The sequence below is a fragment of the Schistocerca cancellata genome, chromosome 8 (genome assembly GCF_023864275.1).
Source record: "Schistocerca cancellata isolate TAMUIC-IGC-003103 chromosome 8, iqSchCanc2.1, whole genome shotgun sequence".
In the NCBI taxonomy this organism is placed as follows: domain Eukaryota; kingdom Metazoa; phylum Arthropoda; class Insecta; order Orthoptera; family Acrididae; genus Schistocerca; species Schistocerca cancellata.
In genome coordinates this window covers 160,241,056-160,254,587 of record NC_064633.1, presented here as the reverse complement: position 1 = coordinate 160,254,587, position 13,532 = coordinate 160,241,056, and the positions used below count along the sequence as shown (strand labels likewise).

Sequence of the window (13,532 nt, the reverse complement as noted above, 5' to 3'; positions counted from 1 at the left end):
TAATTAAGATGACACGGCGCCTTAAGTTACAAGTGAAACAGGCAACTAGCAACTGGAGACCTCTTATCACTGGCATATTCTTACTGTATTTCTAAAATCACAATTCCGGAATTTTTAAACTGCACGATTGCTATTGACAATGCCCTGACCTTAAGTCGGGAAAGTAAGGTTTGTATCTCAGGAATGCTGTGTTTATTTTTTGAGTTAGTTAAGGTTTTGTAGTCACAGGTGCTGTAAATTGTTCTCTTTTGTAAATTTTGTTAGCCGTCTTTGTTCTGCTATACTGAAGTAATCATTCAGTGATTGTGTCGATAAAAACACTTTGTATTTACATGGGATTTTAAGTAAGTCAAGAGTAGCTATAACTCTCCAGAGGCACTAATTTTCTATTTCCCCTTCATTCTACTATTTACACATAATCATAGAAACAAAAATTATCACGGTGCTGAAATTAAAACACTTTTGTAAATATTGACTTTTCTTCAGTGTTATGAACCTGAACCAGTCCGTACTCTCCGTTAAAATGCGAAACTTCAAATGGTGCTGTGCTATCTTATTACAAACAAATTGTTAAGGAATTTCTGAGACATACACACACGAGGTTTTTGTCTGGCCATGTTGTTCCAGAATCAAGCGAAACAGCTGTCATCCTATGGCTCCGTCCCGAATTTGTCAACGACTTTCTCCTGGTTGTAAGGCAAGGCGAGGCGAGTACCTGAGTTGAAAAGCCTCTCCCTAATATTCGAAAGTGGTCCTTACTGCCGTACTACCAACTAGCATGGTATTTGGTTGAAAAACAACGGGTCAGAACAAATTTTACTATCTTCAGAAGTCATAGTGACAAGTAGGAAAGATACTTAAAACTGTGTACCAGTCTGGGACTCTAATCTACACCCTTGGCATTTCCAGAACCATCACTTTTACTCTGTCAGTAAGTTTAACAGCAGCATACTGATGAATGGATATACGCCGGATAAAAGTACAGAAAACATTTAATATATGCTAACAGTTTTTAATGTACCGAAGCTTTTCGTATGGACTCACTCCAAACATTTTTACTGCAAAACTGTTACAAAGATTTTATATTCTTTGTAACCTTTTTGATTTATCTAATAATCCCCGATCGGGAAAATGTATCCCTTTTCCACTGTTAATGTGCTTTTCATTTCCCATACTGACACCCAAAGACGTCCACAAGATGAATCTGGTTTGACGCCTTCACTGGTGGAAATTTTCAGCACGTCTAGAAACAGGAAGGTGACGATGTAATGCATTAGGTTCAGTTTCGAATATAACCGAGCTATCACATGTTTTCAACCCCAAAATAAATTTTTGTTTTTACCTATATGCAGACATGACGTACAAAGGAGGAAATCTTACAGTCTATGTTCCTTGTCTTGAGACGTTTTAAGCGCCACAAATAGCACTTTTCAGCTATGCAGTGAATTTTATGAGTGTGATGACACAAAAAATAAATAAAATGATAATGCAGAGCAGTTATGGAGTTGGAAGGATAGGACATTATGTCTCCTGTGACCGGTGTGGTAAAATTATCATTCAGACAATTTGTGGTGACGATGGACTGTGCTCCAACTAAAACGTCCAGAAGACTGCTTCGCCTGTCCTTGACCGAGGCCACTATTTACAACTAGCTTCTCCGCCAAACGGCACAATATAGTTTCACAACGAAACTGCGCAGTAATGAACGTAAAAGGGATACTTTGATCCATTCAATGGGAGGCAATGTGGCAGATGTAATTCATTGAAATGAACCAGTTCAGTGGGCCTTGACGTTACTGAGAAACTATCATGTTCGCAGGATCGCTCCTGCTAGATATTCAAGATTAACTACATTTTTGTAACTATTTTTCAAATTGTTGGGTAACTCATTGCCAAGATCTTAACTGTTTACGATTCATTAATCAGAGCTATAAGAACTTTTCCTTTGCCAGGCGAAGTCTAGGAAATCGAAATTTATCTTCTTAGCCGCCACATAAACTTTGAATGTGGTGGTGTACCCCGTGCTTGTAGTGACACTGATCTGTGGTGTAGCCCGAGGTCTATGTTAGAAGGTGGTAATCATATTGTGAACAGGCAAAGCCAACGAATGTGAATGCAAAAAAAGGATTAGGGTAATGGATTTCTCAGAAACGTAACCAAAAGTCAATGTTTACGCCATATTCAACGTACTTTTTCCCATAGAGTATTTTGATACACATCAAAAGTACTAAAAATATTAGGCGGTCCGCTACTTAACTGTTACCCAATTGGCTCGTCAATGGGACTCCATAGTACGTGCAGTGGGAGCGTGGAGAGATGCGAAGAAACAGTTAAAACTGTCATTGTGAGAGAAACCCTGGACGCGTAAATAAACGCGGCGGTTTTAGCGCCGCCAAACGATATATTTACAGAAAAAAAGCAGATTGCTTAGTAGACAATTAGTAAAACATGATCACATCAATAAAACTAAGGGCTTATAAAAAAACCTTAAATAACCGAAACAAGTATTCCTACCTTGCCCTCTCCCTGAACAGTAGCATTGTGCAACTCGTCAAGAGTCGGTCTGGAGGCTGCGTGTATTGACATCACATTTCGATAATTTTCGAGTCTTGGAAGAACTTCTCTTGTAAAATGACGAAAACTTTTTCCGGGGTTCGAATCATTTCCAGATACATCAGAAGAAGGCGATGAACTATTATCTGGAGAATCGGACAGGTTAGTGTCTGTCGTATGAGAAGCTGAATCATTTTCACGTAGCGAGTCTGTTCCACGATAACGGTTACCTCTAACATAATGCGCTAATGTAACGCTATCAACAGGATTCACTTGAAATCGTGTTCGTTTTTCGGCGTTTCCTGTCTCAATGTCCAATATTTTTCGCTTTCCTTTATTCTCAAGTTCCTTCGATGACATCCTGATAGACTCAGCTGTATCACCCAGGCGAACAATACAACAAATACAAGCCCCATACAAACTGTCAGTCACTATTTAAGCGTAGGTCGCAGCTTCTGTTTCGCGCCAAATGGGCAAAACCCTACCGCTAAACAACTTTTGCCTGCAGCTCGGACTGCTCAACTGTTCGATAGGTCGCGCCAGTGTCGATTACAAAAGTACACGCGCAGTAATTACATCTTGTTTCTTGATAATTTGGTTTGACAGAATCAGCGGGCTGTTGAAAGTATATGAGATAAGCGTTTCCATAAAAGCACCTGTATTCGCCGTAAGGGAGACAGTTGTTATCACAGAATTTGCACATTGCAGGGCAGAGACTGGCGTGTGCTGTTTACGATTGTTTAACATAGAGATGGCGTTTACATTGTGGAACTTGTTTGAAGCCTCACTACTCTGCTTAAATGCCGTGTGTATCTTGCACGAAGAGAGATTTTTGGCAAAGAGTGAGTATGGGTTTTAGTGCTTGGACATTATGAAAGATGGTGGAAACTGACGTTATACGTAGCATGAAAGTTATTTTATGATTTGTTACTTGTAACTAGAACTGGAAAAAAGGGAAAAATCCAAATAACTACCCAAAGTCGCGGTCATACGATGGATGAACTTAACCCCACATAACCCATAATTTAGTCAGCTGAAGAGAAAATGTGGCACAGTACATGTGTGATGCATTTCTTCTTTATTTTAGCATTACTTCATGACGTAAAAAGAAAGTTAAAAAAATTCTTCCAGTGCTTTTCCTAACCCAAAATTTTCTCTACTGCACGCCACTCTGTCTTGTTACTATGAGATAAATATTTTCAGTGTTGCTATTCATTTCACTCTTTTTGTACAGTGTATGTCTTATTGAAAATTGTAACTTTTTGGCTGTGTAATTCTCATCTCAATATGTCGTACTTATAATAGGCACATAAAATTGATATGAAATATTACCACGAGTGTTAACGAAAAGCATAATAATAGTTTTAGTACTTCATAGTCTCTCCTACACCGAAGCTATGAGAGTATGGTCTTATTGTGCCGAGGCTAAATTTTTGAATGGTGAAATTTATTGTACTTCAAGCTATTCTGTCATGCTGTTGTCAGATATGATGAGCTGCTTAGTGACAGCTCTTTTATTTTTTTCCCTCCCTTGTGTTGTTCCTCTGTCTTCTATTCTCCAGTACCTTTTGAGCTGTATTATTCTCCTGTGCTTCATGAAAATGAGAACTAGTATTTTGTCACTACATTTATTACTAGCCATGAAAGTGATTTTTGGAAATACAAGAGAGGCATAATGCTACACTTCCCCTCCCCTTCCATTTTTGAGTTTGTATATGTAAACTCACAACCATGCTGTTACGTAGCAACTTAACCTAGGCCTTGGGCTAAGCTAAAGATCAGTCTGTTACCGCTGTTAGGTTCTTTTGCATTCATTTTCGTTGATTTCGCCAAGTCATAACCGAAATGTCAAAATACACCCCAAAAGGTGTGTGTGTGTGTGTGTGTGTGTGTGTGTGTGTGTGTGTGTGTGTGTGTGTGTGTGTGTGTGTGTGTGTGTGTTTGAGAGAGAGAGAGAGAGAGAGAGAAATTGTGGGTTGACCTTTCTCTTTTTTGGGGGGGGGGGATGAGGGGGAAGGGGAGGGTAATTGAGTATTGTCCTGGATAGTGTTTATGGGACAGAATTTGGGAGGAGATGGTAGTGGTAAATGAAGCCTGTGGTTATGTATGTATATTTAATGTTATATTAAATGGTCAGTCGGTTTAAAGAGTGTGTGGTTTGCCAAGTTGGTCTGTTCATTTGTGAGTTGTTTCTTTTCTGTTATGGTTTTTTGGATGTGGTAGTTCTCTTGTAAGGTGAGGAGTGTTTTTTGTTGTTTATCCTTGTGATTTTCATGTGTCTCTGGTTGCAATTTTGTTTTTGTTGGTGCAAGTACTCAGCAAAAGTTGGATGATTTGTCCTATACTTCCATGCTGTCACATGTTCTTTGTATCTGGTATCAAACTTCCTCCTGGTTTGACCTATGTATCTTCCATCATATGTATTGCATTTCAGTTGGTATATTCCTGATTTCTGATATAGATCAGTTTGTCTATTGTGTTTGGGAAGTGTTTCTGAATTGAATTGTTGGTTTGGTGGACTACTTTTATGCCTTGTTTTTTGAAAATACTGGATATTCAGAGTGTGTATTTGTGGTTGTATATCATTGTGTACAATCGTTTACTTCCTGTTTCTTTCACACTTTGTTGTTTCTATTCATGTATTTTGTGTATTTGCTTGTGTGATTTTGTCTAACGAAAAACATCACTTCTGTCCAAGACCGGTAAATCTCACTGACATTGTTCTGCATACAGAAGAAATAAAACTGCTCAAAAAAGGTCTGAAACTTAATGCCACCACACAAATAGTCAAAACTACAGAGAGAACCTCACAGTTGAATCAGAAAGCATTCTCACACAGGAAAACGGAAACAAAACAACTGATGTTAAACATTGGTGTGACATAAGAGCTTGTCAGTGATAATATCAAAAACATAACAACTCAGATAAAAGAAAACAGAGGAAACCAAAACAATACAGATTCCATAATACTAACAAAACTTAGAAAGAAACTACAGGAACACCTCACCATCATGACAAGGGCAGATAAAGGAAACACAGTGGTTCTCGTAGATAAAGAGCAATACATTAGTGAGACACAAGAGTTCACCTCAAAAAATAAAATTATAGAACTAACATCAGATCCAACTATCAAATTCCAAACTAAGTTGAGAAACACTCTGGAAGACATTGAACATACAATAGAAAACAATGAAAAAAGGAAATTGCTACAAACAAATCCCATTGCACCTTCCCTCTAATGCCAACCAAAGCCACACAAGACAGATCTCCCCATCAAAACTATAGCATATTATAGAAACACACCCACTTACCAACTTGCAAGAGACATGTTGAAAACCTTGTCAGAAAACTAAAATTCACAAGTGGACTGAATATAAGAAAAACAGAATTGATTCAGTACATTAAAAAAAAAAAAAAAAAAAAAAACCATACGACTTCCATACATAGCCACTCTCCTGTTATTTGATGTAGAGAATATGTATTCCACTATATCAATAACTGAAACAATAAACATCATAGAACAAAATCTTAAGAGACACAGTACACTTCCACATGAATGCATCAAAGAAAGTCAGGCTTCTTGGGCTAATAACGGAGCAGAACTATTTTCAGTTCAATAATGAATTCTATTTACAAAGTGAAGGATTACCAATTGGATCTCTAGTATCTGGAACCATAGCAAACATATTTATGAACCATGTAGAACAGATTATATTTAATAAAATAGTGCCAAATAGGTACAACATTCTATACTGGGTTAGATACATGGATGACATCTTGTGCCTGATGGATGAACGAAGCAATAAAATTTATGAGTTACACACAGACATAAATTCTGTTCATGATAAGATAAATTTTACAATAGAGAAAGAGTGAGTATACAGTTTAGCTTCGTGGACATCACCAAAAAGATTCAAAACCACCAACACACATTTGACATGTACCAAAAACTGATAATATAGACACAGCTATACATGAGACATCACAACACCCCAATTCCCAAAAGCAGGCAGCACTTAGATACATGCTCCACACACTAATCACAGGACCATTAGATACAGACAGTTACAAAAAAGAAATGAATGCCATAACACAAATAGTCGCAAACAATGGATACAAAGAGAACTTATTAACAAAGTTGAACAAGAAAATCAAGAAGCAGAAAATAACAAACACCCAGCTGTCCTCAACACGGGCAAAATCACCTACAGACAAATACTAAAATACAAGAATAGGAACAACACAGTTTAAAGAAACAAAGTAAAAGATTGTATGACTTACAACCACAAATACACATACAGAATATCCAGTATTTTCAAAAAACAAGGCATAAAAATGGCCCACCAAACCAACAGTTCAATTCAGAAATATTTCCCAAAACCAATAGGACAGACTGATGTATATCAGAAATCAGGAATACACCAACTGCAATGCAGTACATGTGATAGAATATACACTACCGGCCATTAAAATTGCTACACCAAGAAGAAATGCAGATGATAAATGGGTATTCATTGTACAAATATATTATACTAGAACTGACATGTGCTTACATTTTCATGCAATTTGGGTGCATAGATCCTCAGAAATCAGTACCCATAACAACCACCTCTGCTCGTCATAGTGGCCTTGATACGCCTGGCATTTAGTCAAACAGAGCTTGGATGGCGTGTACAGGTACAGCTGCCCATGCAGCTTCAACACAATACTACAGTTCATCAAGAGTAGTGACTGGTGTATTGTGACGAGCCAGTTGCTCGGCCACGATTGACCAGACACTTTCAGTTGGTGAGAGATCTGGAGAATGTGCTGGCCAGGGCAGCAGTTGAATATTTTCTGTATCCAGAAATGCCTGCACAGGACGTGCAACATGCGGTCGTGCATTAGCCTGCTGAAATGTAGGGTTTTGCAGGGATCGAATTAAGGTTAGCAATCGGCAGCGTTTTCCTTGACTTTTATAACTCAGGCAAAGTTCATGAACTCACACAAAGCTCCAAACCTTGGTACCAGAAACTTCACTTGATTGATTTATCTTAAATAAAGTCCACGATACCACAAACCCATATGTGCTCCAAAACTTGGTATCAGAAATTCCACATGATCTACGTAGGTCAAACAAAATCAGTGAGATTGCGAAACCACATCCATCTTGATAAGTCAAGTATCCAACACTACTTGACCCTTATAGCTAAAACAAAGCTTGTGATACCACTGGCTCACCTTTGTGGGTAAGACAAATTCGACAGTACCTATCAATCACAAGCCAACACAGATACAAACAAACAAAATAAAAAATCATAAAAACTGTATTTACATCAATTTAGATATTAAAAAACACAATTATACACACAAAAACACTTACCATACATACTACAACAAAAAATGAAAGCATAAAAATGTACTTACCAAGCTGGCTGCACGCAAATCTAGCAATAGCAAATACATGTTAATACAATCTCTTTGGATGGCCAGCCTATACTTCTCAGATCAGGAGCTCCTCCAGACAGAATGCCATATGTTGAGGCACTGACAAAGCCGCGTATTGGCACCTGCTCCAAGGCGTGCAACTTTGGTCAATTTCATTCCTTCTCTGCAAGCATATCACTTCACATACTCTAAAGTTCAACTGACTATAAATTATGTGAGGCTCCTAAAATAAAGCACTGAATTCACCTATATTTGTGTTTCATTTAGTTGTTGTTGCATTATAGTTTAGTGAATGATTCATACCCTGATTCCTCTCGTGAGTGTGTATAATAAAAATGTTATCAGCCTTGAAGGACTACATCCATCTTCAGCCATCTCTTAATGATGGCAAAAAATTTACATTATATTAATTACAGAGCTCAGCGACAATGTTTATTGTTGCTTTTATTATTATTATTATTGTTGTTGTTAAAATGGAACACAGGGTGCCTGTCATCAGTATGGATTCCATCATCCTGCAGTTGTTTTCGCCACCAGTACATTGTAATGATTGGCCTTGCGAAACTCCACCTCAGTACGAAAGTGTAAAGCCACTTCATCACATTCTCTTATATTTCATGTGAAACAGAAAACAAAATTGGATAAATATTTTGGAGTAAAATTAATATAAATACATATAAATGTAAATTTATAAATATTTACCTGGTGTCAATCAGATGGGAAAGACGTCAGTGTTACTGTCAATATTTAAAATACTACTAGGGTGCTATCCCAGTATGACACGGTCTTCAAATTACTTGAAAAGTATCTTACATCCATATGATACTGTCCCAAAATGTAACTGACCCACCTCCCTGCTGAGCTGATGGGACTGCATGACTGAAACATGTTGGAACATGTTCTCCTCCACATCCTTCTACAAAAATTGTAATAGATTCTATTCAAAATGTTTTTACTTTGTAGAAAGGGGTACCTATCAAAGTTATTAGTTACAAACTTTTTTTGAGCCGTTTATGTTTATGGTTTGACTTTAGTTTGCTTTTATCTCCAACATTCTCAAGTTATTTGGACACACTATGTGAATGTTGCTAATTCTGTTAGTCTTTAGTTGGTCTATACTAGCTATACTATAAGTATTGTTGGATCTGTGCAACAGATATCGTCATTGTAGACATGCACTTTGATATTTGGCAGTGTAGGAAGCAGTAAAAACTTTTTAGCTTTTGCATTGTTGACATCAGATCTTGGGGCACTTAATACTAGAGAATCTTAATTTTAATAGGCATACAGTTCACTACTCAATGGTGAATACAGAAAGTTGGAACAATGAGATAGGTACTTGAACAGGGCATTCAAAATACTGTAAGGAACTTTTTAAATTATTGTAAATTGTTTCACCCTATGTGCACCACTTGGTGTCTTTCAAAATCAGGCTACAGTATCATTATGTTTGACAAAAAGATTTGTTGTGGCCTGAATGTAAAGGTACGTAAAAAGGTCAGCCAGCTTTTCAGGTAACATAATACATCTTGTGATGTCAACGTGTAAAGGTAACAACGTAGAAATTGGAAGAAGCTAAACGAAAATGGCATCTGAGTGGGGAGAGTTCTGGCTGCCACTGACAAAATGAAAATGCTGTCATGTTGCAGTTAGAAATAATAAGTCCTCAAGGAAATGAAATGGTGGTATAGACTGGTCTGCTGTGTGTGGGCCTGTTTATGTGATAGCTTAGAGTCTATGCTAGGTGCCAAAGCCTTTACACATCTTTAAGTATAGTAACCAGGAATTTTGAAACTGGGTGTTTAATTGATTATGGCATAACTTGCAGTTGAATTCTGTCCATAGAGGGTCATGATGGGCTCCTATTATTACCATAGCAGTCTCATACACTCTTAGTAACCACAGTGAAATCAAAGGCATTGTGCAAACAGTTCCTCCAGCTATAATGTACCTGTAAGATGTCAAATGCTCATTTGAACTTGAATTATTTTTGTTATTGTTGTTGTTATTATTATTTACATAGGCACTATCTCAAAATTTGGTCATTTCATTAGCTCTATTCACTACTCTTCTTCACCCTGTTGAAGAAACTATCTGTTTTAGACATTTTATTCAGTTTCTCAAGGTTGACATCAGGTCAGACTTGACATGTTTTGAGAAAATAAAAGAGCATGCAGAAAAAGGATTTTAAAGTGAACGTCTACAATGTAAATCTGTACTGTCAGAATGGAATTAACAGTGCACTTCCCATGGAAAAAAATCTTGACAATGATATTTTAAAGAATTCTGCATTTCATTCAATTTGCAGCTGTTACTATTTTCATCCTAATGTTAATGAATTCATAAAATGTCAGTCAGGATGGTGATTGGTGATTAAATCATAAAGGGAGACACGAATGCAGTTGTAAGTGAAGGTAGAGAATAGAAACCAAGTGTGATCTTAAAAAGCAAAATGGGGGGGGGGGGGGGGGAGATTTGTAAAATTCTGGATGACCATTATTTAATCATTGTGGATACACCTTATGAGAAACCCTTCTTGAGAAGAGTGTGTACATGGAAGGTTCCAAGTGATCAAATAGACATCTTAATGACTATATTATTGTAAAACAGACACTCTGGGGACAAAGTAAGGGCTGCAGCGGTTATCAAATTGCTGTAACCTAGTTTTTGAAATTGCAGTTGACAATTATGGAATTAAAGGAAAAGCACCTAAAATGTTCAAAACAAGTCAAAGTAACATCAAATTCTGTAGCGAGAGCATGTGGCAAAAGAAATAATTCCATTTAAAGAAGTTACTTGTTTGAAGACCAATTAAATGATCTTATAAGAGATATTATAAATCCAGTAGTAGAAGTACTTCACGTGAAAAAAACCATATCAGAAGCAGCCATGGATAAAAAGAGATACTTGAATTATTAAAGTGCACAGCAACAATACAGTTCGCTCAGAAATGAAATTATAAATGAAATTATTTGGAAATGAAGAATAGCTAAAGAGGAATGGATGGAAGAGAGATGTTGAGAGGAGGATAAAAAAAAAAAAATTGAAAAAAGACAAACTAAAACTCCGTCTGAACATTGATTAGTTCTTAGGTAATGGGACAGTGGAAGCTGAAAATAGGTGAGGATATGAAACAATACCTGTAGAAACATCGTTATCCAGGAGAAATTTGGACTCACATTTGGGAGGACAACGGTTGAAACCTGCATCCGGCCATCCTGATTTACGTTTTCCATGATTTCACTAAGTCAGGCAAATGACAGGATGGTTCCTTTGAAAGGGCATGGCTGAATTCCTTCTCCATGCTTCCCCAACCCAATGGGACAGATGACCTTGCTGTTTGATCCCCTCCCCTGAATCTACCAACCAACCAGGAGAAACTAGGCCAGTTGGAAATGAGAGCAAGTTGCAAGAAGGTTATAAGGGAGATAAAATACTCTGCATGAATTCATCAAGAACAAATGATTGATAAATACCCAGAGGAGCTCAGGCCAAAGGCAGAGAAAGAACTGTTCGACCTCATGAATAAAATTAATCTAACTAGGGAAGTTCTGATACAATCATCAAAGCAAGCAAGAGCAAGCAGATGTGAAAATTACCATAGCTAGTTTAATATCACATACAAGACAAATAATTCCAAGAGTACTTTATTAAAGATAGGAAATGAAAAGTGTATTAGAAAAGGACCAGTTTGGTTTTTTGGAAAAGCAGGTGTACTGAAGCAGCTAACTTGGGACTGCAGTTGCTAATAGAGTGGATTTAGGGGGAAAAAGTTGTAAAATGAATTTGTAGATTGGGAAAATGTATTTCATAGTGTTAAAGGGAATGAAATGTTTCCCATTCTTAAGCAGTTCTAGAAAGATGGTTCCTTTCTATATGTGAAGGAAACTGGAATTGTAAGCACCAGTGGAATTGGACAAGAGGCCAAAATCAGGAAAGATGTAAGACAAGATTGCTCATTATCACCACTGATTTTTAATTTGCAGCTATAAGAGGATGTGGGGGGACATAAAGGGCCATCTCAATGTGGGTGAAAAATCTGAACAGTAAAGTTTGGTGATGACATGCCAATAGTTGCCAGACGTGGACAAGAACTGAGTTGGGTAAGTCATGAAATGGAATATATGCCCATTGCTGGCCATAAAATGTACGAGAACAAAAAGAAAACTTTTGATGTGTGAAGTAGGCAGACATGTTTGGAAACTAAACTTTAAATATGGATTCCTGAAGAGGAGGATAAATTGCGCCTTGTCTGAAGTAAAATAAATAAATAAAGAAGGAAAACACAAGAAAGACATAGTAGCAAAAATTGCCCGACAAAAGGGCTTTCTGCTAAAAGAAACAGCAAGTAATGTCCAAAATTATAAACCTATAGACTAAGAAAAAGAAAAAAAGCTGTATTTAACACAACTCTGTATGGGTGTGAAACAAGGGCAGTGCAGAGAACAGAAAAGAGATTATTAGAAACGCTTGAAATGTGGTGTTACAGTGCAGGTGGATTGATGAAGTAAGGAGTGAAATAGTCCTGAAAATAGTCAACAAGAAAAAAATGTTTACTGAAGAACATATTGAATTGGAAAGAGAGAATGGTTGGGCACATATTAAGATTTGAGTTGTTACTGAAACACTTACACTGAAATAAAGGGGACAGCTTGCAAGTGACGATACGTTGAGGTCAAAACATCGTTATGGATAATGATGACAAACAAGCCATTTTTGTCAAACTGGGAGTTGACAGTGCTGATGGTGGGAAGGTTACAGGAAAGTGATCAAAGACTAAAATATAATTAAATACTGAGCAGGATGTGTTTTATTGTTAGTGTTGTTTAGGTGTGTGTGTGTGTGTGTGTGTGTGTGTGTGTGTGTGTGTGTGTAGCACTTGTGCTAGTTAATAACTTTATACTGTCACATTTCCAAATTACTTGTGGTGGTGTATCTGTTAATAAGATTGTAAATTACTTTCAGTTGGCTGGAGTGTGAATCAAAATGTCCAGGGGTTTGGTGAACAACCTACAGTTAAATCACAGATTTTGAACCTTATTCGTTCTGTAAGGCTTGTAATGAGAGGTAAGTATAAGTGGTTTTTTTTTCAGTAATATTTTGGATATAATCATAATTAAAATTGTTTTTTATAATAGGAGGGTGATTCAAAAAATGAAGTAACAAGTCCTCTGAGAGTCATTATGTTTGACTAAGCATTTACTCCACTGCTATATTTATCTGTTGGACCTGGTATAAAATAAGTGAGGATCTAGGTCTAGGATCCAGCCTCTTGAATTTTGGCATTGGTACTTCGGGTGGAAATGGGCCTAGTGCTTCTTTAACAGGCCAGATACATAGGAATCACTTGGTGTAAGATATGGGCTGTGTGGATGGTGTTTAGTATGGTTTGTGAGAAATGTTGATCTAAATCACACATAACTGAGGCTTTATGCAGTCAGCCAACAGCACAAAAATTTTGGAAAGCAATACCTGTTAACTCTGAATGCCGTGTGCAAACATTCTGGTACTGAACAATAATTGGTTGCTTTCACAGTCACTCCGTGTGTGTC

At 37.2% G+C, this 13,532-nt stretch overlaps 2 protein-coding genes across 3 annotated transcripts in view; one reads left to right on the top strand and one right to left on the bottom strand.

Moving 5' to 3' along the window:
* The window catches only part of LOC126094817 (bumetanide-sensitive sodium-(potassium)-chloride cotransporter-like), a 275,910-nt gene extending 272,997 nt beyond the window's left edge, over nucleotides 1-2,913 (bottom strand). Inside the window, exon 1 of the mRNA XM_049909392.1 lies at nucleotides 2,515-2,913. Within this exon, the coding sequence (XP_049765349.1) occupies nucleotides 2,515-2,913 (399 nt within the window). The remainder of the gene's footprint in view (nucleotides 1-2,514) is intronic.
* Nucleotides 2,914-3,070: 157 nt separating this feature from the next.
* Nucleotides 3,071-13,532, top strand: part of LOC126094818 (immediate early response 3-interacting protein 1) — a 28,191-nt gene continuing 17,729 nt past the window's right edge. The window contains exons 1-3 of one of the 2 annotated variants that reach the window (XM_049909394.1): nucleotides 3,071-3,178; nucleotides 3,262-3,395; nucleotides 12,946-13,047. In XM_049909394.1, coding sequence (XP_049765351.1) covers nucleotides 3,305-3,395; nucleotides 12,946-13,047 — 193 coding nt within the window. In that variant the 5' untranslated portion in view covers nucleotides 3,071-3,178; nucleotides 3,262-3,304. Of the gene's footprint in view, nucleotides 3,396-12,945; nucleotides 13,048-13,532 lie in introns of both variants that reach the window. The other variant, XM_049909393.1, reaches the window with a different exon arrangement.